Source organism: Crinia signifera, chromosome 2, assembly GCF_055691185.1.
Source record: "Crinia signifera chromosome 2, ASM5569118v1, whole genome shotgun sequence".
Taxonomy (NCBI): Eukaryota; Metazoa; Chordata; class Amphibia; order Anura; family Myobatrachidae; genus Crinia; species Crinia signifera.
This window is the reverse complement of record NC_139218.1, coordinates 185006727-185034435: the sequence shown is the minus strand read 5'-3', so window position 1 is coordinate 185034435 and position 27709 is coordinate 185006727. Positions and strand designations below refer to the sequence as shown.

The 27709-nt window shown below is 42.0% G+C and overlaps 1 protein-coding gene across 1 annotated transcript in view; it reads left to right on the top strand.

Moving 5' to 3' along the window:
• SLC9A1 (solute carrier family 9 member A1) overlaps positions 1-26898 on the top strand; it is a 31296-nt gene extending 4398 nt beyond the window's left edge. Inside the window, exons 2-12 of the mRNA XM_083173316.1 lie at positions 8204-8664; positions 10320-10570; positions 10763-10980; positions 13296-13489; positions 14380-14469; positions 21404-21474; positions 22672-22845; positions 23615-23729; positions 24111-24212; positions 24417-24489; positions 25094-26898. Of these exons, the coding sequence (XP_083029442.1) occupies positions 8204-8664; positions 10320-10570; positions 10763-10980; positions 13296-13489; positions 14380-14469; positions 21404-21474; positions 22672-22845; positions 23615-23729; positions 24111-24212; positions 24417-24489; positions 25094-25371 (2027 nt within the window). The 3' untranslated portion in view covers positions 25372-26898. The remainder of the gene's footprint in view (positions 1-8203; positions 8665-10319; positions 10571-10762; positions 10981-13295; positions 13490-14379; positions 14470-21403; positions 21475-22671; positions 22846-23614; positions 23730-24110; positions 24213-24416; positions 24490-25093) is intronic.
• The last annotated feature ends 811 nt before the right edge of the window (positions 26899-27709 follow it).

Here is a 27709-nt window from a genome sequence, read left to right as displayed (position 1 = left end):
GCTGGATCACAGTCTGGATATCTATATCTATATATCTATCTTGAATGAGCCGCACTCATTAATCTTTGTGCGGGTGCAGAGTCCTGAATACATTTTTATAGAAACCATGGGCGGTATTCAATGTGAATACCTGCGAGGTGCAGCGAATCCTTTTTAGGATTCGCGGTACTTGTGAGTTATCTGGGCGTCCGATTTTAATACTAGATCGCATGCGATTTGCGATTTGCATGCGATTTAGCATGCGATTTGCATAAGATTTGCTATTCATTTCATTACCCCACTATCCCCAAAGTGTGTCTATCAATGTGAACCCGAAGCGTGGCGAGCGCAGCGGTACGCGTCCTCCGACCTTTTCATGCCCTACTATCCACTAGGGCGTGGAGTGAGAATAGAATAGTGTGGCGAGCGCAGCGAGCCACCGAGCCCGAAGCGTGGCGAGCGGACGCGGACACCTTCACAGGTATCCGCGTGCCCTTGCGGGCTTCACAGGTATCCGCGTCCCCTCGCGGGGCTCGCTGCGCTCGCCACGCTTCGGGCTCTATTCTCACTCCACGCCCTAGTGGATAGTAGGGCATGAAAAGGTCGGAGGACGCGTACCGCCGCCCCTCGCGGGCTCGCTGCGCTCGCCACGCTTCGGGTTCACGTTGATAGACACACTTTGGGGATAGTGGGGTAATGAAATGAATAGCAAATCTTATGCAAATCGCATGCTAAATCGCATGTAAATCGCAAATCGCATGCGATCTAGTACCAAAATCGGACGCCCAGATAACTCACAAGTACCGAACTTAGCGAACAAAATTAGTTTCTAGTACTGTATGTTTGTGGTTTATGGATTGCTGTGCTTTAAGTACCCAAAATCGGGAGCCCGGATAACTCACAAGTACCGGATTCGCTGCACATTCGCCACGTTCCGGAGCCAGCGGGCTCCGGTATTCAACGTGTCAGGGGCTCGCTGCCCCTGACAGGCGAATATGAGCTCCTGCGGCGAATGCCACAGGGAGCCTGAGGAGGGTGCCAGGCAGAGAGATGGAAGTCTCTCTGCCTGCCCCTGAACGTTTGTGGGGGGCAGGTGGGCTCCCCGGGTGCCAGGCAGCACAGGCTGCCCCCCGGGGGTGCCAGCAGGGGAGTGTATATTCACTATACCCGATCGTAACATCGGGTGCAGTGAATATATGAATATGTAATGAGCGGCTCGGCTCCGGCGCCCCCTGCTGGCTGCTGTGTAAAAAAAAAAAATATATATATATATATTTTTTTTTTATTAAATATATATTCATGTGCTTACAGCACATGAATAAAAGTAGCATGCCCCTCCTCAGAATAAAATTCCGGATTTTTAGACACCAAATGTAAAAAACAAAACACTTTATTTTAAAAGTTCACATTCCACTTCTCCATAAAAAGATAGCGATTGCTACTCGGTGAATCATGGTGAAAAAAAACCTTCAAATGTATTCGCCATGTGGTCATTGAATAGGGTGATTCACCGTTTTTGTCAAAAATTCGCCAAACAGCACAAATTCGCCATAAAAACATGGCGAATCAGGCTCATTGAATACCGCCCCATGTGTCCAAGATGGATATACGATAGGTAGCTCACCTTTTTATTAGAGAAATATCTTCCAATTTATTTGTCCCAACATCAGTGGACTAGTTTGCAAAATAGGAAAAAAAATCCATAGTGGGACACTTAAATATTTACCCATCCAAAACACAAAATAAGAATGGAAGTCAACAAGCCCGTTTCGGCTAATGCAGCCTTCATTCTGGACTGACCCATAGAAGTAAGCAAGCCAGCCCAGTATATAGCGCTCTAAACACATAATAATCAATAATCAGCCAGCCAATTAGCAGAGCCTTACATGTAAGCGTCATAACAACCGGAACTCCAAATGGAATGGGATCATTGGGTTGACCTAAAGATGGTCGACATGGCACAAGGTCGACAGGTGGTTAGGTCGACATGGGGTTTTCATTGTTTTTTTTTTTTTTTTACCCGAATGTCGACCTGGACACCGTTTTAAGTGCACCGCATCCCCTTGCATGGCTCACTACGCACGTCATGCTTCGGGCATGGTGCCTCGATGCGCCCAGCACACTATTTTATTCTCCCACCACACCCTAGTGGATGGTAGGGCATGATATACTGCCTGTCAGCTCAAAAAACAAGGAAAAACCCCACGTCTACCTTTTCACTGTCAACCTAACCACCTGTCAGCCTTCCAGTATGTTGACCTAGTGGTGTCGACCAACCGACCGTATCCCCTCCAAATACAGGCATTATATAGCCATTCTCCCTCTGGAGGACACACCCTCTGTGACAGACAATGTCACCACGTGCCTCCATCATCAAGCTCTGGGCATATCTAAATACTAAGTAGCGTCTCGCCGCAAAGGACACCGAGCATGTCCTCCCAGCAATGTCACACATCAATGCATGCCTCAGTCACCGGGCGCATCTGAATATTTAATAGCGTCTCGTCACCACGGCAACCAAACGCGTTATTATGCAACATCACGTGACCCACCAAGTCACGGTGCATAGACGCTGTTGGTCTCCATGGCTACCTGTTAACTGCTGCCTGGCAGAATTATATTAATCAAGGTTGGTTACATACCTTGGATGCATTAACATTAGACATAAATCAGAGTAAAGGTGCCCATACACATACCAATTTCCTGGTACTTTTTGTGCTAAAATAGCATCGCATCGCATGCACAACAATGCTATTTTAGCACAAAAAGTACTGGGTAATCAGTACGTGTATGGGCACCTTTACGAAGACCTACACTAGTAAGTTCTCTGCTGATATGGCTAGCTGACCATCACTAATCATATACAGGAGAGGAAATATTTGGACAAGGGTTCCCCTGAAAATAAAATTCTAGGGCGCTGTGATACAAAAATGTTTGGGAACTATGGGTGTGGCTGTGAAACATCTAACATTCTTAAAGGCCACCATACACTATAACCATGCTTAATTTAATTAATTAAATTCCGACCTTTCGGTCCAATTCTATCATTTGTAAAGTGTCAAATTGAATGTGTTTTACCATCCGATGTGCAGTCAGGAGCTCCCTAGGTCGCTCGTACTGCACCAGTGATTTATCAGAATCTGATGGAATAAAGAGTGATTTTTTTTGTGCATGCAATATATATCAGGAAGTTTGACTAGCCTTTCCAGCCCCCCTAGCCCGCTAATTCAGCCCATCAGATATATCTTTATGGTACAATTGTATACCATATAAGATATCTCATGCGATTTTCTTTGCTTGATCAATTGCATGAGATATATCTTATGCAAAAAAGACGCCCAAATACAAAATCAGATAGAATCACTCCCAACGTCCAGACTTCAGGATCCGCCATATTGTTGTAGTGTATGATGTCATTTTAGTTTCCATATAGCTTGCTATTAATAATTTTGTTGTTATACAAAATCAAACTATTTGGAACACTCATTTCTATAATCATATTAAGTTAATCTGGAGCCAATAAAAACCTGAAAAGCCGGTAGGCATTCCAAGATTTAGTTATGAAAATGTATTTCTATTCTGATCTTTAAATTAGATTTTTCTCTTTGCTTTTCTATAATGTGTTATAGGCATCTATAAGAACGATCATTTGTATCTAGTACAACTACCTTAAATAGTTTTGTTACAAAACTTTGTCTACTGTGGACTTACCACAGTGACTGATTATAAATTCAATTTTAGAATGGTGAGGTAATCTCTATGTAATAATGGCTACAATGTGAAATAATTGTTTTCACCTCAAAAGTAACTAGTTTGAATTCGCGCTGCTTAATTTTTCAGTACAATTTCAGCTGTATCCTAGATATATATTCCCAACGCTTCTTACATTAGTACTGTATTAGTCTTTTCAGTTTAGCGTAATCATGTAGTTTGGCTATTAAGGGGGTTTATAAATAAAAGACCGCACCTTTCTATATTCAAAGTGGCATACAATTCTGCTAGTCTATTAATGGTTGGTTGTACTTATACCAATGGGTTTTCAACTCACTTCATCTTGTCATGACAAAGTTTCTTCCCTGTGGCCTGTCAATACTGATGGTGCGTATGTCACAGACTATCAGTCTTAAGATGCCCATACACTAGTGCAATTTGGCCACTTATCACTACATTCCGTCCGATTGGGCCAAGAAATCGGTTGAAAGTGGCCAAAACACATGTGATCTGTTCGGTATCTCATGAGCATTGGGTCTGAGTTGGAGGTTGAATATGCTTCACATAACATAAATCAGAGGCGCAGCCGTCACTGCACATCATGGGTGCTTTTTAGCACCTGCGATGTATAGCATCCGATTTTTTTTTTTTTTCCCCTTGCATTTCCTGGCAGCTCCCTGGGAGTCCTCCTACATGCGATAAAGTGCATGTGAAAATGGCACATCAAGTGACAAATCTGATTGAAGCACTCCTGGGAAAGTTGAAGGGAAATCAGGCCCAACTTGTGCCTCTGACTAGTGTATAGGGCCTTAACTGAGAGGCGTGCACAAAACCACCTACTGGAATTACTTACATCTGCAACAGTTACAGACCAAATATGGTGCAACTCACCACCGCTAATTATATGTTGCAGTATTCACAGGAAAAAAACACGCTTGCACAGGAATCCTCTTAAATACAATGGAAATATTACGTTTCTGATATTGTCTAGTGAGTGTTGGTTATAGTAATTGTAATGCATAACTTTGATGGAGAAGTATTCTATGCAGTGATAAAAGCTGCAAAGATTAAACCATATTTGGCACCTGTCTATCACCCTGCACCTTTTTAAAACCTGTGCAGTTCCTCTTTCCTGCCAAGGGTGTCTCTCTGTTGTGGTGCTTAAAGCACAGCCTGTTCTGTATTTCAGCACTAATAGGCAGACCAGAGTGTGCTAGAATCACTGCATCATTGATCGACACCCCATGTAGGAAAGAGGGACTGCATGGTTTTGAAAGGTGCCGGGTGCTAAAACAAACGCTGAACACAGTTTAAAATAAATGGTTCTATTGAATTTAAAGATGAGATAGAAATAGCTGCTTGTGTCTTGAGGTGTCCATGTACCTTTTTTTTATATTATGGCATGAATAAGGGGTTACCCACCACTCTGTTGTGCTGCTGGTAGTGGGCAAAAAGGAGAAGGGGAAAAAAAATCACCAACTAATCTATAAAAACCTGAGGTGTATGTGTATAGCCTAGATATTCCATTGTATTGGTGACTGTTATGGGGCCCCACACACTTAGCGATGTAGAGGCATTTTTTAAGCGATCTTGCTAGATTGCTCCATGTGGAGGATGCACAGCCCTGCGCGTTGCTGTCAACCGGTGATTAATATCCAGCATGCTGGATATTGGTCATGGCCAGCATTCTCACCGGAGAACATTGGCCTTGATTACTCAGCACACAGTGCTGACACATCGCTGTGTGCTGAGCGTTCTGGTATCGCTCAGAATGCTCAGCACATCTTCCCTTGTGTAGGCCACTTAAGTGTTTCTTGGTATCTTGCAATAAGTAGCAATGTCCTATTTGTTCTTAGTGCGGGATGTATTAATATACATCGCTTCCCTTCGCTTGACATCCGCCGCGATGCTGCAGCATATGTACTAACATATGCGGCAAGCATCGGGTTGCGGTGACGGAGACCCCCGCGATACCTGTGATGTGGTGAGCGGGGGTCTCCGTCACATCCCGGCGGCTGCCAGTGTCCCCCTGCATCTCCTAGTGTTCACTCTAGGAGTGACAGCGGGCAGGGCGCTGGGGGGCGGACCGGGCTTGCCGACGTCACAGCTGGGGGCGTGCCCGGGCCACCGACGCCATGAAGGGGGCGTGCCCGGGCCGCCGCCATCATGAAAGGCGTGCTTGGGCCACCATTGTCATCAAAGGGGGCGGGCCCGGCCCCTCCGAAGCCACTGTGCTGCCGGGGAAGCGCCAGGCATCGCCGTCTACGGCGACGCTGGGCTTCCCCATGAGGCTGTTTTAGCGGGGCGCTGCGAGAGGGGCAGGGCGCATTTTGCCCTGTAAAAATCGGGCAGGGCGCAGCGCCCCGCTAAAACAGCCTAGTGGGAACACTATCTCCTGCTCCCCCCTGAAGCCGGATGTCCTGCCGGCTATGACACCTGCTGGGGGAAGAGGAGATCAAAGGAGGACGGGAGGGGGGGCGCGTGGATGGCGGGCGGCGATAGAAGCCTATGGGCTTCTAAAGGTATCGCCACCCAGAGGGTGGCTATACCCTGCCTAGCAAAAACGGGACGGACGGGTATTGGTACATAGGAAAATGCGGTAAAATCCCAGTTTTACCGCATTTTCCCTTTAGTACATCCCGCCCCTAATGAGGTGCACTTCTGCCAGGGTCCATACTCCACAACTATTGACATTATTTTTTAATTACTCTTAATAGTAGGATAGAAATGTGAACCGTTTTCTGCCAATGCTGAAAGTTTTACAGCCCAGTAGAGAGTTGAGTACAGGTGAAGCCATTCTAATCAGCACCAAGTACAGAATAAATATTTACATTATAAATTTGACTAGGTCCATAGTATCTAGAAAGTATCTAGAGGGGGGACACCTAGGAGGCTTGTGGACTGGTGCTGAGCGTCATATTCAGCTATTGGGGGATCCTTCCATCCGGATAGGGAGGTAACCCAGACCACCACTCGCCCCTGGCAGTCTCTGCTCATTTTAGCATTGTTTTATGGAAATCTTTTATGGATGTTTTTCACCATTGGAATAAATCGTGTTTACACAAGCATTTGGAGTGAGCGAGTCACCTGTGTTCTGTGAGGAAAAGGAACAGGATTAAAGAAACCATTCAGTGCCCATAGGGAACTTGGCCCTGGTGAGTGTCATTTTCAATGGTCACCTACTTTGATGTAGTATGAATGGTGTTATTCCACCTGCATGCAGAGATAGAGAAGAGCAAAGAACCTGCTATGTGCACATAGGGCACCTATTTCAGGTCCGTTCAGAGTGTTTAAAAGGAACGACCAGACGGAAGAGTTGATCACAATGAGGAGTCGTAGATACAGCACCTTTTGGGACTACTACCTCTATCTTTAGGAGGGGGCTTACAGCACCCTAGGATCACCATTTGTTTTGTTGCTATTTGTCTAGGATTTGGGAGTCTTAGGGTGATCTTGGGCAGCAGTATCCCAGGTGCAGTCACTGTTTTCGCATTGTTTTTCTATTGTTGTACCCCCCCCCCCCCCCCTTTAGTACTTTGTTCTAGTAGGTTGGGCAGTGTCTTCCTATATCCAATCCCTAACCCACATGTTTTGTGACTGCACAGCTGATGGAAGATGTATAGGAGCATTGTTCTGTGTGTACAGGAGGATGCACAAGCCAGTGTTGGTTGAAAGGGCAACTGGGCAGGTCCATGTAAATCCCTCCCAGTTGTGACATCAGTCACAACTGATTGGGCAGTGTGTATGCAGAACAAATGATTTGCACATATCTTTTAGATGTGTACCCAGCCTTAACCTTGCAATATTGATATTGGAAGCTTTAGAACAATACATGGATGCATTTTAATTGTTTGCTTTGGTACTTACATAGTCTATGCTTCATAAAAACAAAGGAACACTTCTACAGTATAAGCAATATTTCAGAGAGTTGTTTCTTCAGTTCCTCTGATCCTTAGTATTCTGTCAACGTACATTGGGTCAACACCCTAAGGTCAACAGGCCATAGCGTGACAGCTATAAAAGGTTGACATGGTTTTAAAAAGTTTTATTTTAAAACTGGTTTTCATGCCCTACCGTCCACTAGGGCATGGAGGGAGAATACAAGTTTTCCGAGCATAGTGTGAGTGGTGAGCAAATACAGTGTCCATATATACAAAATGCTTCTATTTGCCAATGCTCCCTATAGAGCATTCAAGAGTCAGAAAAGTGGCTTAAAATTCAATGAATTCTATGCTTGGGATCACTGATTACATATGTCTGGGTATTTTTATATAATGCCCAGATAGACAGACAGCACAGAAGTAATACTTATCTGGATACCGTAGTTTCCTGAATTATTTTAACAGAATTATTCATAAGGGATACTCAACCTGTACTTTAAGATCATGGTTAAGTAATAAAGGGTAATTTAGTAGTCACATTCTTAAAAATTTCCTCTACAATCTTTCATAAATGATTGTTTCTACTCATTACTATGGGGTAATTTTTTTTTTTTCTTTCCTTGCTTTTGCAGGTTTCCATGTGATCCCCACCGTGTCCAATGTAGTTCCAGAGAGCTGTCTGCTCATTGTTGTGGGCCTTCTTGTAGGCGGGCTTATCAAGGCTGTTGGTGAAACTCCTCCAGTTTTGAGTTCTCATGTATTCTTTATGTACCTCTTGCCTCCTATTATCTTGGATGCTGGGTATTTTCTACCACTGCGTCCTTTCTCTGAAAACTTGGGAACTATCCTGATATTTGCAGTGGTGGGAACACTCTGGAATGCTTTCTTCATAGGCTCTCTGCTGTACGCAGTGTGCCAGATTGGTGGGACAGAGCTATCGAAAGTAAGCCTCCTGGACAACTTGCTATTTGCCAGCATCATTTCAGCTGTGGATCCAGTTGCTGTATTGGCTGTATTTGAAGAAATCCACATTAATGAGTTGCTGCATATTCTTGTGTTTGGAGAGTCCTTGCTTAATGATGCAGTCACTGTGGTAAGTGTTGAGATTTACCAAACACATTTGTTAGAAATTTTTTTTTTTTTATTGTCCATGTAACTTTTGCACGCACAATAAAATATACTTGATTTGTATGGATGTCAACAAAAACTGCACAAACCATGCAGACATTTTATTCCCCAGCCAAATGTAGCGGAAACTCTATACACAATTGTATTTCCATTTACAGTTGCCAGGAAACCAATCTGCAAAATCATCCTTCAGTTGTTTTTAAGTTGCTTAAGTATTGCAAAAGTATGATCATTACTTACTAAATCTATGAAGTGACTAGTGCTGGATCCCAATTCAGCATTAATAAACCTGGAACTTACAAACTATCCTGCAGTAATAAAACACTTCAACAATGACTTGGGTAGGCTCTTAGTTGATGCCGTTTGATCATAATTGGGGAGGGAGCAGTGGGACAATAAAACAAAATATTCAATCCTGACTGTAATAAAATGGAGCTTACATAAGATTTACTGTGTTAAGTCCTATCTAGCATTTGTAGAATTTACATGTCAACCTCTAAAGTATGATGGAACAACTGTAGGCTTATTCCCCTCGCCTCTAGAGCTGGTCTTTCCAGAATAATTTGTGACTAAGTAATATCATTTAGTGTTCTATCTATACTATATCAAGCTTTTAACGGAATGGAGAAATTACGCATGGCAACCAATGATTTTCTACCTATCATTTTTATAGAGTACACTTAAATGCAACCTCTGCTTATTGGTCGATATGGGCAAGTTCTCCACTAGTCCACTCCCCTGCTGTTTTGACTGTTTGGTACACCAGTTTCTTGTTAGTTATGGAAAGAAATCCCCAGTCACTCACACTGGCTGTACAAATCCATCATTCGAAAAATGTCAGAACTTAGGGTACTTGTGAGTTATCCGGGCTCCCGATTTTGGGTACTTGCGATTTGCATGCGATATCGCATGCGATTTGCATGCGATTTAGCATGCGATTTGCATAAGATTTGCTATTCATTTCATTACCCCACTATCCCCAAAGTGTGTCTATCAACGTGAACCCGAAGCGTGGCGAGCGCAGCGGTACGCGTCCTCCGACCTTTTCATTCCCTACTATCCACTAGGGCGTGGAGTGAGAATAGAATAGTGTGGCGAGCGAGCCCCGCGAGGGGACGCGGACACCTTCACAGGTATCCGCGTGCCCTTGCGGGCTTCACAGGTGTCCGCGTCCCCTCGCGGGGCTCGCTGCGCTCGCCACGCTTCGGGCTCGGTGGCTCGCTGCGCTCGCCACACTTCTATTCTCACTCCACGCCCTAGTGGATAGTAGGGCATGAAAAGGTCGGAGGACGCGTACCGCCACCCCTCGCGGGCTCGCTGCGCTCGCCACGCTTCGGGTTCACGTTGATAGACACACTTTGGGGATAGTGGGGTAATGAAATGAATAGCAAATCTTATGCAAATCGCATGTTAAATCGATGCATGCGATCTAGTACCAAAATCGGACGCCCAGATAACTCACAAGTACCGAACTTAGCAAACAAAATTTGTTTCTAGTACTGTATGTTTGTGGTTTATGGATTGCTGTGCTTTAAAGTGCTTGCTCGAAGACATTTTGTTTAGTTGACATTAAAGTTTTGACTTTTTTTTTAAGGTGTGTGTTTACGCTCTTCCCCCTAGGTCTTGTACCACCTGTTTGAAGAGTATTCTGAATTGGATCAGGTCACATTCCGTGATATCTCCTTGGGGTTCCTGAGTTTCTTCGTTGTCTCTCTTGGAGGGGTGTTTGTAGGATTCGTGTATGGCATAATCGCAGCCTTCACTTCACGCTTTACCTCCCATATTCGTGTTATCGAGCCCTTGTTTGTTTTTCTTTATAGTTACATGGCTTACATGTCTGCAGAGCTCTTCCATCTCTCAGGAATTATGGCGTAAGTTTCCCTCCTTTTTTTTTTACATTTTCATTTTATTTCCTAACCCTCACCCCTTCTCCTGCATATTCCCTACCCGTGACACATTTCCCATTAGTATCACTGCAAATTCCAGTGGTGGCATTTCATGTATACTCCTGTGGAGCATTTAATTGAAATGTTCCTATATATATTTTTTGTATTTCATTGCAGTCTCATTGCCTCAGGGGTTGTAATGCGACCTTATGTTGAGGCTAATATTTCTCACAAGTCCCACACTACCATCAAGTATTTCCTGAAGATGTGGAGCAGTGTCAGCGAGACCTTAATTTTCATCTTTCTTGGCGTTTCCACCGTGGCTGGGCCTCATTCTTGGAACTGGACCTATGTGATCAGTACACTAATCTTCTGTCTGATAGCACGTGTGCTGGGTATAGTGAAATACATTTTATTTTATTTTTGAACATTCATGGTGTGAGTGTATTTGTTTTTTTGTTTTAATATGTAAGTGGTTACTGACTTCTGTCCCCTATCCATTCCTGAACCTATGACTAGGCATGGTTGAACACCTTTGACTTCAGTCATTTTTGATTTCTCAGTCTTCATAGATATAGTTTAGGAAGCAATCACAATTAATTTTCAGTATTTAGGTAAAGTGGAGCAGTCTTTTTGTTTCGTGGATTTAACAAGCATTCATATTATAAATATGCGACGACCCAGTGTCTACACATAGGTTCTCCCATACTTATTCATGAGGTTCTTGATCATAGTCAGATGATCTGCCTTCATGCTTACAAAGATTTATTTAGCCCCATATAATGAGTTTTATGCATATATTTGAGAGGACTTGCGTACTTATATTTAATATTTTAGTATAATTCGAAAAACTCTTTTTTCCTGCAGTAAAACCAAAAGCTTGTCTTCACAAATCTGAGAACATACAAGCTTCCAAGCATCAATACTACAGCTTGTTAAAGCAACTCACACAAGCTGACACAGAATAGCATCTTTTAGTTCCATACTGTAGAGTACATTTTTTGAACGGAGTTTTATAGATTAGGATTTTACACTTAAACTGTTTTGAAAATATATTTTTATCCCTATACATTTCCTAACATTCAATACATTGATATTGCTAGCATACAGCTAGAAAATTAGTTCCTCTGTGAGAATGCTGGGAATGTTCATTCGTGCAAAACCTTATTTGGTGAAGTGCTTTGTTAATTTGCCTTCACTCGCGCTAATGAGCATGAAATGACCTAAATTTCCAAAATGGGTCTGTCCTGTGAACAATATAAATTTTTGCTTTGGGTAAATTGATGAAAATAATTCCTGGAAAAATCAAGGCAGTTTTGAAAATGGAGGTTGTAAACAATCACCATTCTTGCATTACTACATCGTGGGGACATAATTTTCAATTCTTATTAAGCTTAATGACGATGTTAAGAACTATTTTCAGAATTTTTTTTTTATAATTGGAGCAGTTTGGCAGTGGTAGGTAATCATGTAGTGAAATAACTGATTTTTATGCCACCACTAACAAGAGTGGCATTTGATACTTGGCTCTATGCGGAGCATGCAGTCAGATTGACTGTCTAAAATGCTTAGTCATTGCAGCACACAAAATTTAATAATACCCCTTTCACACTGACAAATATTTCCCGGGTTATTGCACATGAACGTGCATCAACCCGGGAAATGAGTCAGTCTGACAGGGTCGTGGTACAATATCCCGGGATTTCAAACAGGTCTTGACCAGGGTTGGACCAAGAATGCCCGCGGGTCCAGGTGCAGTGTGAACAGGTATCCTGGGTCAACCCGACCTGGGTCCCATTCACTGCACTGTAAAGGCACCACTGGGAGATGTTGTCATCTCCCAGCACCGCCCTGGCCCCACCTCCAGGTGACGTCACCCGCCCGGCGTTATGCCTGGTCGGGCGGCCAGCATGAAAGCGTTTGCAAGCCGACTCGCAACCGGGATTCTGTACCCGGGGTGCGACCCAGCTTGCAAGCGCTTGTGAATGTTAAAGGGGTATAAGTAGAAAAGTTCTTGAAGATGAAACTTTTAGATCCAACAATTTACATAGATTTCTAAATTAACCTGTTGTAGAAGAGGCCAAACTGATGTGTGCATGAGAATGACACAGAAGTCCCGATATCAGAATGTATGTTTTGTGATCTTGCTTGGGTGTAAATACCAGAGACTGCATTATAAGCACCTACTCCAGCCTGTTTTATATTCAATATAATGACCGGCTGCAGCTAGCTGTCCAGTGTTGAGCTTCTGCCACCACCGTTTTCCCCCTGGCTCTTCCTATTGCCCTTTTGACCCTACACCCAGTTCTGTATATATCTAGCACTCAAGACTGCTGGGAATAATTTATAATTTGTCTAGCAAATATTATTGAGTTATCTCCTTAGTGTTCATTCTAGCACCTGCCATCTTTGAAAACCCATGCAGTTTCTGTTCCCTGCCTGGGGTGTCGCTGTCTGCTGTGGTGTTTCTATCAAAGTTCTGGTTTGCATATCAATGCTGATATACAGACCACACTGTGCTAGAAGCACTACAGCAGACAGCGACACCCCAGGCAGGGAAGAGTAACTGCATGGATTTTCAAAGATGGCGGGTACTAGAATTAACACTTTCCTTATTCTTTATAGCTCTCTGACCCTGATAGGATTTGGACTTCTTTACAATTTACTATTTTGTCTTCTGTTTGGATTTAATTTTGCTTTCTTTCCTCAGGTGTGCTGAGTCTGACCTTTTTTATTAACAAGTTCCGCATAGTAAAGCTGACGCCAAAAGACCAGTTTATAATTGCATATGGGGGTTTGCGTGGTGCCATTGCATTCTCCCTGGGATATTTAGTGCACAGCAGTAACAGGGATATGTTCCTCACTGCAATAATAACGGTCATATTCTTCACTGTTTTTGTGCAGGTAAGTAATTCAGCTATTTTGTTGAAACCTTATGTATGTTAAAAGTGCTAAGGGCTAGCTAGATATCCGGCCCATTAAAGATCTTAAAATGGCCTCCTTCATCTAGACAATCGCGTTTGTTTTTTTTGTTTTTTTAAATGTTAACCGTGATGTTCACAAACATATGTTGACTTCCAATATAATATAAGAAGTTGCAAGACCAAAATCTCCAGAAAAATGAAATAACCAGAACTCCTTAAACTTAACAGAGCAAAAAAAAAACTATGTAAAATCTACTACAGTACCTTCAATTCTTAAACACAGGTAGTAGACTTTCTGTAAATCAAAATGGTGCATTTCCTTGTAATGAGGCTAAATTGTACTAGATGCTTCTGCTGAAATAAGACCACCCCAGAATAGTCATTTAGGTCGACAGTCATGTTTTTTTTTGCATTGCTTTTTTGAGCCGACATGCAGTATTTCATGCCCTACCATCCACCAGGGCGTGGTGGGAGAATAAAATAGTGTGCCGAGCGTAGCGAGGCTGAAGCATTGGGAGCGCAGTGGCACATGTTGACCTATCCCCATGTTGACCTAATGGTGGCGACCTAATGAATGTCTACCTAATGATCCATCCCACCCCATATGATTATGTGTAAATAAGGTTATTGTGCCCTCAGTGTAAAATATATATGTCTAGTGTCCGTGAGTCATCGAAACACTGCCATCTGCTGGCATAGAATGAAACTACATCTTTCTTACACATGCACAAACACAGAAGGTAGCAGACTAGCTTTCAACACTTTTGCTTCGAGCAGTCTTACTAGTTACTAATAAGTACAGAAACCTATGTTTGCTTTGTGGGGTTTTATTTTTTATGTACTTTAACAAATATTCTCTGGCCCACACAGGGAATGACCATTCGTCCTCTGGTGGAACTTTTAGCTGTGAAGAAGAAGCAAGAGTCTAAACGTTCTATAAATGAAGAGATTCACACACAGGTAAATCGGACAAATTAAATACCTCCATATTAATAAAGTAATACCAATGAAAACTGTTTTTTTTTTTTTGTGTGAGTTAAGGGGCAAATCCCTTTTTTATCACATTTACTTGTGGACGTTTTCAAAATAAATATTTGAATTGGCAAACTGTGTTTTATAGTGTGTAGGCACGGTGCGATATGGCTTCCGATGTTGCCTATATAGTGAACATCGGAAACCATAACGCCTGCTGATTGTGTGCTTTTTTTTTTAGGACTTGCGAGCCCGATGCACGCTCCTGTGTGAGCGCAAATGGGCAGCCAAATAGAGAGGGCAGGCAAGACTATATAGTGCAGATCTGCACTATATAGTCAAACTTGTGCCTCTGCAGCATGCCGTGCTATGCGAGTCCCGATACGATCTGATCGTATCGGGACTCACACAGCACTGCATATCTGCCGTGTGTACACACCTTATGACTAGAAAGTCTTGGTAAATACTTCTTCTCTTGGGTATCCAAAATATCAAATGTGTAACTGTTAGTCATTTATTTAACCATATCTATATGTAAAGGTTTTCTAAAAACCTAAATATAACTAGCAATGTCTATAGAATTAAAGGAAAAATGGGTACTTGTGAATTATCCAGGCTGCTGATTTTTTTTATCGCGCCCGAAAAATCGTGGGCATCGCGTCGGTCGCGGCCATTATAAGGGGCCGCGACCGACGCGATGCCCACGATTTCCCATAGACCGTAATGTTAAAAGACGGATGGACCCGATTTCCCATAGACAGCAATGTTAAAATTATTACAGTAATGTTAAATGATGTGGCCACTTCACATTGGATATGTTTAAAAAAAAAAAAAAAAATGTTTCATGGCCCCGTTAACGCCACCCCGCTATTGACGCCAACCCGAAGCGTGCCGAGCGCAGCGAGCCCGCGAGGGGCGGCGGTACGCGTCCTCCGACCTTTTCATACCCCTACTATCTACGTCGGCGTGGAGTTGAGAATAGAAAGTGTGGCGAGCCCGAAGCGTGGCGAGCGCACGCGGACACCTGTGAAGCCCGCGAGGGGACGCGGATACCTGTGAAGGTATCCGCGGGGCTCGCCACGCTTCGGGCTCGGTGGCTCGCTGCGCTCGCCACACTTTCTATTCTCAACTCCGTGCCGACGTGGATAGTAGGGGTATGAAAAGGTCGGAGGACGTGTACGCCGCCCCTCGCGGGCTCGCTGCGCTCGCCACGCTTCGTGTTGGCGTCAATAGCGGGGTGGCGTTAACGGTGGTGGGGGCCATGAAACATATCCAATGTGAAATGGCCATATTGGCCAATTTCACATTGTCATTTTATTTTAACATTGCTGTCTATGGGAAATCGGGTCCATCGCGTCTTTTAACATCACTGTCTATGGGAAATCGCGGGCATCGCGTCGCGGCCCCTTATAACGGCCACGACCGACGCGATTTGGGGGTAAATCAGGGGCATCGCATCGGTCGGGTGTCCTTAAGTTAACTAAACTTAAGGACAAAATCGGCAGCCCTGATAATTCACAAGTACCGAGAAATGTATAAAGCGTGGTGGTATAGCAAACTTATAAGTACTCAGATAATTACAGGTTTATTTTGCCTATTTCACCACAAAATTATGCAGCATTGTACTATAGAGAAATAGTGCATCCTTAAACCGTAAATAAATGGAGCTTTATATACAATAAGGACATACAAAGTAGACAGGGCAGTGGTTAGATATACATTTAATAAGCCTACATTGTCCGAGGTGAGGCTAAAGTAAACCATAAGAAAGCAGAACACAAGTAGCTATATGTAGTGGAAATAGTGTGAGTAGCCTTGAGACATTAGAAGGTGGTATGATATGTATGTATGATGGAGTAGGTTTTAAATGAGCGATTTGCATGATTTTAGTTTGAGGTGAAGTCTGTTCATCCAAGGAGTTCTGTAGGTGGGAAGCAAGTTGGTAATGTCCTGGAGATCAATAAAAGGAGAAACTTTGGCCTGAGGTAAAGTGGAATGGTTGAATTGGGGTTACAGTATATGTCATTGGCAATGTCAGGTGTATGGAGCGGAAGCCTTAATATAAATGAGGGTGAGTAGGTTCATGTGAATGGTTAGCCAGTGAAGATATTTGCAGACAGTTGATGAGGGGATGGAGGGGGGGTGTAAGGAGTCTGGTTGGATTGTAAAGGGAACAGTGGGTTGCGTAAGGTCATGGAGTAGGGGGGTGATGACACGGCAGTCAAGAAAGGAGATTATTGGAGAGTACACCAGAGTGTTTTGAACAGGGAAGAAGCATATGTTGGTGATTAGGAAAAATCAGAAGAAAAGAGGTAATGGATATAAGGATTAAATTGGAGGGCAGAATCCATTATGACACAAAGGCAGTGGCTATCAGAAACAAGAGTTTGTGTAGAGGGTGGCAATAAGCTTAAGCCTGGGCATATTCATTTTGATTTGGCATTGGGAAAGGGTACATTAGGTGATGGTAGCATAGAGATGGTAGTGGAAATGGAAGTATTCTAGAATTTTTTTCCAGAAATTAAGCATTATACTGCACATAAAACGTAGTAGTAAATGTATATCCTTGTAACATGCCTCTTGTATGTTCTCTACAATGCTTTTTTGCAGCGGTTCTTAAACTATGTGTACTGACCCCCAAAGTGTGTTACCACTTAATGTTGCTGACCGGCTCAGTCAGTGATTCAATGAGTCTGATGCTCCCATTCATATGCGGTCTGCTGACAACACCAGTGGCAGCCACTCTAAAAAAAACTTGCTAGGGTCCTGTAGTTTGTCCTTAGGTGCTTGTCCTTGTTGCTTATTGTATACAAGTTGAAAAGATGGTAGAAAAGTGGAGTAGAGGGCTCATGTGCTTGTGTGATCTTGCAGTCAAATCTAAGGCTGGGTAGAGGATATATCGTCTGATATTTTAAGCTGTGGCTCGGTACGTGTATTGGTCATATATCCTACTTTGCTGTTTGCTAGGTCGTGTCTTGGGGTGTGCTGCAAGCCTAATGGGGAAAAAGAAGGCATGCAGGTGAATGCGCCTGTGAAAGATATATCATACAGTATGTATGGCATGGATGTTGGCTAGGGTGCACATTAGTCTATGGGCGGTATTCCGTGCCACTGGCGAGGGGGTTTCTACGGCGAGAGTGGCTTTTTTTCAGTGAGGATTGCCGAAAACAAGCCATCCCTCGCCAGCTGCTCGCCCTATTCTATGTTCTATGACATCCACTCTTGCTGAAAAAAAACTGTGAGGTGGAAACGGCGAGTGAAGGGGGGTCCGTTAAATACTGACCCGCAAGCTATCTGTACTGCGCAGTCATAGCTCTCCTCCAGAGGGCATTGAATATACCCTTCTGTACCCAGCCTAAGGTTATGATGTAATCTTTCTCTGCAAGCTGCTTAATGCTGCTGGAGTGTATAGAAGTTGAAAACGTCTTTGGGATTGTGACATTGGAAAGTGGGAGTTCACTATTTTTTATTTCTTTTTTTAGAAGTGACAGTGCATTAAATGTGCAGTGCTTTTTGTTTGGAATGATTGAAGTTTAACACAGCACATCAATATCAAGCCCCTGCCCCCTTCCTGCCCCAGAGACTAAAGCTGTAAGAGGTGATTGTCATATGTTTTCCTTCCTCTTTTAAACACCATGCAGTACTTATGACACGTCCCACTTGTTTTCAGCACTAAAATATCTTTTCCCACAGTATTATCATGGAATTGGAGATTATTTAGCCCTGATCGCACGTCTGAAAATTTGCAGGCTGGGCGATTTTATAGGTAAAGTGCCTGCACATGGCTTGTAGTATGCAATGTTAGGTCATGCTGTGATTAAAATCCTGCTACTATTTTGAACACTGGTCATACACAATTTGATTGACAAACCTGGCATTTAGGGGTGTTAACCGTCCGTTTTCTGTGAGCGTTGGGGAAAACACGGGCGTGCCCAGGGGTTTAAGGGAGGGAGGTGTGATGTCAGCTCTGGCCCTGATCCGACTGCTTTTATCACAAGCCCTGCTAAGCAATTCACAGGCTTTCACAGGGATGGATTTCACTCTGGCTGGGCGGCGATTAATTGGTTGCAGGTCTCTACAAATTAGCAGCTATCCGGTCTGCATAATCCCCAATGGTATAAAATCAAAGGATTACTGATAAAGTGCACCTATTGTCCCCTGTTGACCTCATGTTTGGGATCACCGCTCGGGAGATTCTGATGTATCAAAGTCCTTTTTTTTTTTTTTTTAAATAAGGTAACAGCATATGGTAAATTTAAACACTTATGGAAGCTGTAAGAGGGGTGGGGGGTGATGGGGGGAGGGTACAAAAAGAAGAAAGACTGGACGGGGAGGGTATGGGGGGGGATACATCAGGTATACAATGCAACATCATCCAATTTAATAATGCACTACATAGCAGTCAGAAGGTCAATTACATGGCAGAGGTACTTGAGCTCGAGCTAGGAGATCTGAGGGAGGATAGGTTGACAGGGCTATATCGTGTGCTGGGGCGACCCGAGTTCTCCCTATATATGGACCACTTAAGCCACCTCATACGCATAGAGGAGGCCAATGTGGAACCATTGTTGTCAGTTGTTTCAAAGACAAAGTCTTTATGTACTATGTTTTCAATCGCTACTATATGGGGGATTTCGGTTGATTCCACAGCTGGGCTATGGTAGCTTTTGTGGCTATCAGGATATGGCCCAGGAGGTATTTGTCCCCCCCAGCCATTTCGTTGGGGAGGTAGTGAAATAGAGCCAGAAGGGGGTCCCTTGAAATATCTACTCCCAATACCTTTGAAATGAGTGTGAATACCTCGTCCCATAGGGGCTGGATTGCTGGGCAGAGCCAAAAGACATGTAGGATATCCCCTACCATTCCGCAATTCCTCCAGCAGCCAGATGAAACATCAGGCCATATTTTATGTAAATGCTCAGGGGTATAATATAATCTATGAATTTTCAAAGGATATCTTGACACTTTTATGTGTGTGCCTCAGTGACTTCAATGCAAGAATAGTTTTGGACCCCCAGTGATAGTCGATGATTGCTTTTGTTATCGGAACATATAGATCCTGTCCATATTTATTTTGGTAGGATAGTATGCTGATTGGAGAACTACCAAGAAATCACATGCTCAAGCTGCAGATTTGCACAGATGGCTACATTTTAGCAGCTGACTGAATCAAATCGAAATTCTCAGAATCAAAGACTCAAAATAACTTTACTGTAATGTATGACTCAGTCATGGGGGTACTTTGTGGCAAATCTGTGAAATATTTCTCTGGTCACAGTGATTACTTCTCTTCTAGGCCAAGAGCTATATGATAAGTATTGTTTTAATGCGTTGTTCATTGTTTACACTTTAGAGTTTTTTTGTTTTTTTCTTAGTCTTGCTGGGGGACCTTATTTTTAAGTTTGAATTTCTCTAATGAAAATTTTGAATAGTTATTAGTAAGAGTACATATAGGCACTGTGTGTGGTATGTGTATACAATTGTGCATTCACTAGGGCTCGATAGCTATAAACAAAGTAGTTATTTGCTTACTCAATTTACTGTCAGAAAGCTTGGTTGTATTTTCAGGGCACAGTGGGATCTTAATCACAACTCTTTAGCATGACCTACTATGCATGTGTGTTATCTAAAATACCCTGGACAGTCAGAACAAAGCAGACCACCCCTGGAAATGGCAACGCACATCATCTAAATAGCAAAGCCTATTGTTACTAGTCAGTAAAGTAAATCATATATGCAGCTATAGAGGGTTGTATAAGGAAAACTGCATGGGTTTTTATTTATTTTTTCCCCTTCTGTCCAAACTCAAAGGTATGATGGTTAGAGCACAAGGGTGGATAAAGACCATTATTATTTAAAGGGATAAAGGAGGCAGATGTGGATTAAATGATCATCAGAATATAGGTGTGATATGTTCACTAGTTTGACCCACATTTCGGTTGACCTGAATTGGGTCAATCACTGAAGGTCGACAGGGCTTAGGTTGACACTGAAATATGTTGATATGGCTAAGGTCAACGGGGTTGGAAGGTTGACAATAGGAAGGTCGACATGAGTGGTACACCCCCAAACCGACCCTTTTTTTTTTAGCCGACCATGTGCTGACAGGTGGTATGAATGGAAAATAAAGGAGTGTGCCGAGTGCAGCCAGGGGACACCGGATATTTTGCCGGTGTCCATGTCGAATGTCAACATTCGGGACAAAATTGTAAAAACAACTTATGTCGACTTTTTGATTGTCAACCTTAGCCATGTTAACCTATTTCAGGTTTCGACCTATGCACTGTCATCCTTCAGTGGTTGACCCATATAGGTAGACTGTAGGTTTACTGTTAAATGGTACAGAAAAGGTGAATACTGTATATCATACTTACGGTCTGTCTTCCATATGAATACCAAGGGAGGCAAAGGGTCCTTGGAGGAGCTAATGCAGATGGATAACATGCTTATGGTGGCAAGGGTAATAGTGAAGCAAATGGCGAACCACACAGAGGAGAGTTTGGCACTGTTCCCCTAACTCGCACAATCCTGTATCAGTGCCTACATGTAGTTTTGTGAAATTGAACTTTTCCAGCCCTTTGTTGTATGTATTCTCTCTGGCAAATCCCTCTTGTTCTTCCTCTGCACTTTAGCACCTTTGCTCTTTGCCTTTCTGTTTCCTCCTATTCAGTGATTGACACTGCCTGCTCGCCTAAATTAGGGTTACTGAAGCATTGGGAGCTTTTTTGACTTTCTTGACTTCTCTACATTGCCAGGTCACCCTATCACCTTTTTTACTTTTCAGTCCCTCCCTGGTTATGGTGTTACTCCAGTCTTTGTATATATGTTTTGTGTATTGCACATATGCTTCTTGTGTTCTGGTTCCTAACAACAAAAAGATGTACTTATATTAAGAATCTTCATAATCTACTTATTTCTTTAGTTCCTAGACCACCTTCTGACTGGAATTGAAGACATATGTGGTCACTATGGCCATCATCACTGGAAGGACAAGTAAGTTCAAAGGGCAGTCTTGTTTTCTGTATGTTTTTTTTTTTTTTCTGTGGGTGTGTGTGTGCATTGGACCTCCCCCTCGAGGGAGTTAATAAAACGTTGCTGTTTTCTTTTCCCCATAATGAAAAACGACAATGATTTGCCGATCAGTATTCAATCATGGGCGTTTTTGCCTGGTTTTGAGTACTAAGTCCAGAGGTCACGTGATCAGGACTTGGTCGCTTTTCTGAAGTTTGCTCTGAAACCCCCTTCTCCCCCATAACAAACGTTCATACATCTGCCCCATTATTGCAGACACAATGTACCATAAGAACACTAGAGTGATGGTTGTTATAAATGGGCCTCTATACAACTATTTGGATTTTCTTTTGAAAACCAGACATTTGCAGCTAGAATAGTCATTTACCACATCTGTCAGAATAAAAGAGTGCTTTTCTTGCAAAAAAAATATTTGGGGGACCAGCTGGCTGTACACTGCTGCGGGAAGTCGCAGATGTTGTACTATATTACATTGTATTATGGGTATCAGGTCTATAGGTTGACATGAGGGAACTATAATAATAATATTAATATATATATATATATATATATATATATATATATATATATATATATATATATATATATATATATATATATATATATATATATATATATATATATATATATATATATATATATATATATATATATATATATATATATATATACTTCTGCCATCCACATGGACACAGAGTAGTTAGCGTCTGGATGGGGTACACAAATTTGGAGTCTGCGTTCTAATATTTACAAATTGACGCAAAACCAATACACGCATGTCTACCTTTTCAGGTCAACTATTTAGTGTCGGGCCTTTTCTACCATAACCGCTCTTATAAAACTTTGATAGTCAGTGGGAGCACCTCGGGGAATGCTGAGGTATTGTGTAATGTGGACTATAAGGTATGGTATACATTCAGGAAGATCTGTAACCAGGTTTATAATTTTTTTTTTCTAAGGTTTCAAACCCTCTTTTTTTTTTTTTTTTGGTAATTTAGAGAAAATAGAGTAATTGCATGATGTGTTGAATTGTACTAAATCCAATATAAGTACATGTGGCGCAGAACAATAAGGACACATGGTCGGCTGGTATGATTACGCAAGATACAGATTTAGGCTATTGCACTGGTAAATATAATACAATCTTTCTAAATACAGGTTAAACCGTTTCAATAAGACGTACGTGAAGAAGTGCCTTATTGCAGGGGAGCGGTCCACGGAGCCACAACTCATCGCATTCTATCATAAAATGGAGATGAAACAGGCAATCGAGCTGGTAGAGAGTGGGGGCATTGGAAAGATCCCGTCTACTGTATCTACTGTGTCCATGCAGTAAGTTTGGGATTTTTAAGACCCGTGGCACATTTAATAATGGCTTCTGATAGTTTTAAAGGGCGTTCTTGAGAATGTATTGTCCCATTTAATGGGGTGTGATTCAATCATTTTCAAGATTGCTGCAGAATCTTGTATACGATAATAAGATATTAATTTGTTGTCATTGTCAAACAACATAAAAATTTTACAACAACGAAATTACGTTGTATGTTATAACACTGGTGATATGTAGAAGACCCATAGTGTAATTTATCCTTTTGAAAGCAAAACAAAAAAAGACCTAATTCAGACATTATTGCTAAACAAAGTTGGTCTCAAATTGGGCAAAATCATGTGCACTGCAGGTGGAGCAAATGTGCAGAGAGTTAGATTTGGGTGAGTTATGTGTTTCGGTGCAGGGTAAGTACTGGCTTTATTTTTACACTGCAATTTTTAGATTTCAGTTTCAACACCTCCCACCCAAATCTAACTCTCTGCACATGTTGCATCTGCCCCACCTGCATTGCAACATAGTTTTGCCCATTTTGAGAACAAATTTGATCAGGTGTGAAGTAGGCCCAAAGTGAGTTTTCTCTCCCAAACTTGCCAACATTTAATCAAATATGCTCAATGAAATATTAGTACTCTGTGATTGGTTTGATAGAACATTACTGATATAACCACTTAAGTTAATCAAGAGCAGATATGAGCATTTTGTAAGCCAAGCAGGTGATTTTGACATAATCATTGCACTCCAAACATGTGAATGAAGTAATACTTTCCACAGGAATATTCAGCCTAAACAGAAATCATTAGACCGGATTATTCCAAACCTATCGAAGGGGAAAGAGGAAGAGATACGGAAGATTTTGCGCACAAACTTGCAAAAGACACGTCAAAGGGTGAGCTGATTTTAAGTGATATCTGTCATCTTCCTTTTACATATTTAAATTGCATCTTTTACACCAGTGCTTCTCAAACTGGATGCTGACCTCAAATTGGCCGTGACACCATGCTGCCGACCTTCAGACTACTTACTTTTGCATCAGCAATGCTGCCATGCATGTGATGTCTGCTAACCACAGGTTTCCCCAGAATGGTGCCCATTCTGCAGTAACTTGCTGGGGTCCTGTCATTTTTTTTTTCTGACTGTGTCCCAGAGCAAAATAGTTTAAGATCCCTTGTCTTACATCGTCTTACATCGGATTCCCCCCCTCCCCTTCAATGTTTCTTCCCACGGCACTGCAACCTTTTATAATTTTTGTGATCCTTAATCTATTCAGCTCCGTTCATACAACAGACATACATTGGTTGCTGACCCATATGAAGATGCCTGGAACCAGATGTTACTAAGAAGGCAAAAAATTAATCAGATGGACCATAAGGTAAGGGCTAAATAAGTCTGTTTTTACACCTGTTAAAGACTGTGCAAATACTCTAGCTCCTACTCTATATTGTTAGTTTCATTTCATTCAGAATGTTAAATGTATTGGCTAGCTTTTAAATGTGTATAAACCTAAAAATATCATTAACCTATAATAGGACCACAATTAAATAGCAGAAATGACAAAGTATTTTCTTTGTTCCAGATAACAAATTATTTGACTGTTCCTGCACACAAGTTGGACTCTCCTACCCTCTCCAGAGCTCGGGTGGGCTCAGGTGAGAAATGATTTACAAATGATGGTCAAACCTTCATCCTCCTAATCACTTTATCAGACTAGGGTTATGCACAGAATTATCCAATTTGCCATGCAACACTGTTATGGGAGAACACACTTGTTTGGCTCTATTCTTGCAATGGAACATGTTTGTGAACTACAGTACAGTAACTCTGCCAATGTAATGCTTAGCAGGTCCTGTCACAGGTGTAACTTAAAAAATGTATTCCTATTTTTCCTTCTTGGCTGCTCTGATAAATGTGATTTTAGTTACTTTTACACTTTATTTAATGGCAGAGGTTCTCAGACACTGCGCCATGACACCCAGGGGTATCTTGGGACACTTGCAAGGGTGGTTTGGGTTTGTGGTTCACAAAAAAAAAAAAAAAAACAGAAAAAACAATCAAATCTGGTTCCTCAGCAGATATCCTTAATGCTAATGATGACATATAAACATAATTTACTTAAGTTTAGAAAAAAATAAAATTATCAAAAAACTTTTGGACTAGTCGTTCCGTGAAAAGAAATTCTGCTACCCTTGGGTGCCTTGATTCAAGTTTAAGTACTGCTGGCTTATGGTGTTTCCTGTATTTTGTTGTCTTTAGACCCTGTTGGCTATGAACCAAAGCCAGATTCCAAGAATCTCCCTATGATCACCATTGATCCAGCTTCACCGGAGTCTGTGGATCTTGTGAATGAAACACAGGAGGAAAACAATGATGAAGGAGGGATCACTATGGTGGCACGGGAGCCCCCATCACCTGGAGCAGATGATGTGTTTGATCCCACAGAGAGCTCTGAAAGCAAGCACTTACAACGTTGTTTAAGTGATCCTGGACCACATCCTGAAGAGACCCAGCCTTTCCTGCCTAAAAAGGAATGATCTATATTTCACTAACAATTGGCTCGCATCAAATTGCAATGTGACAGGCAATAGTCGTTGCATCTGTTTTACACTCCTGATAAGAACTTTGTCATCCTACGCTTACTTTTTTTTTTTTTCGTCCATCAGTCATCTATTTATTATTTTCTCCACACATTCTCATGCAGCTTTCATTCTCATTGCCATATTTTTATATTATGTTTTTTATTTTATATTTCTAACCAAAGAATTTTGAAATTACTGTATGCTTTATCATATGTAGTTCTTTATTTTATTGCTCTGTTTTATATACATGGTGATGGGTCTTAAGCTGTAGATATACTGGCTAACTATATGTTAAAACAGATCAATCTGTTTTATTCCATGCACTGAACTGATGTAACAAAAGCAGGCTACTTCGATTCCAGCATACCGCATGTCCGTTTGTGTTCTTAGGAAAGGATATCTCAATACTTTCTGTATAGTTCCATGAAGGAATTTTAAAGCTCGCTTGCTAAACACAGGATTTGTTCAATAATATATTGCGCACATGCATATAATCTTTAGACCCCGACACACCAGCAGTTACAATCTATACAAATTATCATGGTACTCCAGCTTTAAGGTCATTGTTTGATATGCATTCTTCCCCAGCCACCTTATTTGGGTACAATTTATGTTACTACATGGCACATTTTGCTGAGTGCATCAGGCCTATGTACTTGCCATGTGCTCACTATCAATAGATACATATAATATAAGCTTTGTAGGACAGACCAGATTCCGCAGGGGTGCCAACAATGGTTCTCAAGGCACACTTAACAGTCCAAATTTTAAGGATAGCCATACTTGAGTATAGGTGACTTGAATAGTACCTCAGTAATTTGATTTGACCATTTGTGCTCAAGCATGGATGTTACTTAAACATGGACTGTTGCCATGAGGCGATCTGTCACCTGATCAGTGGATCCGGCCCGTCCTGATCACATCAGCACTTATCAGGCAGTGTTTATGCCTCTGCTTCAGGGCTGAAAAGGACCCCTGTGTTGGCAAGTGGATGCACTTGCTTAAACAAGGTCCCATCAGACTTGCTGAGCACACACACATGGTTTGGCATGTATCCAGCTTCTGGTGTGCCTTGAGAGCTGAGGTTGGGAAGCACCACATTAGGGCCAGCGGGATGTTTTTTCATTCAAAATGCCAGTTTTTGTGGAGACATGTTTGGGGGAACAATTACTACTAAACCACCAACACTGTTTCTACATCTGTAGAAAGCAAATGATTGTGCAATAATAGTGCTGGGTTTTCTGGCAGAATGTGTGGTAGAGATAGACATATGCATGCTTCATGTGCCTTTGCTCTGCACATGTACAAGTAGGAGAAGTGTGTACATGCACAGGTGTGCAGAGATGCCTTTGTGTGCACAATTCTGCCAGATATGATTGTTGTTTGATGCCTCATGTATAAAGGTGAATAGTTTTCTGGTATCTGAGAGCTATAGAATACTTTTTTATTTGGGAATATAGTAAATAAATGTATGGTTTTTAATGTGGTGTTTTTGTTTCTTTAAATAACCATATTGCTAACCTAAAATGAAAATCATGTGGAGTAAAGTTTTTCATTAAATACTGCTAAACCAAATACAGCACAGGCGGTGTAATACTGCCAAACAGACAAGGACAAAGAAAGAGAAGAGTCCTTGTCCGTTAATCTCCGTGTCCAAGGGTAGCACACCCCGCCGTCTTGATAAATTGAATTTTCAATTGATGAATATATAGGGGTCCTTGTCACATCTCAGTCTTGTGCGATTGACCCCCAAAACCCCCCTTTCCTTCCATACTGCCAAACAGCACTGAGCCCTAACTGTGCGGAGTCTGTATATTTTGCCTGTGCTTACTCCGGGTTCTCTGGTTTCCTCCCACAATCCAAAAATATAGTGGTAAGTTAAATGGCTCCTAACAAAATTAACCCTAGAATGTGTGTGCGTGTACATGTGGTAGGGAATATAGATTGTAAGCTCCACTGGGGCAGGGACTGATGTGAATGTATAAATATTCTCTGTAAAGCGCTGCAGAATGTGTTTGCGCGCTATATAAATAACTGGTAATTAGTACCATAATCCCAATCACCAACGCAAATACCCTAATTCTGGATGGGCCATATGGTCCTTACTGATCATCAAATTCTATTTCTACATAATATGCAATAACATAGTTATGTCTTCATTCACTATTGCTGCAGTCTCGTCAAATGTCCCTTCTCTGAACACCAGGTAAATCACGAAGCACTTTTTTTTGGCTGAAAATTTGTCACAAGGCTGCACTAATAAATTTGTGCTACAACACTTGTATATCTCTGT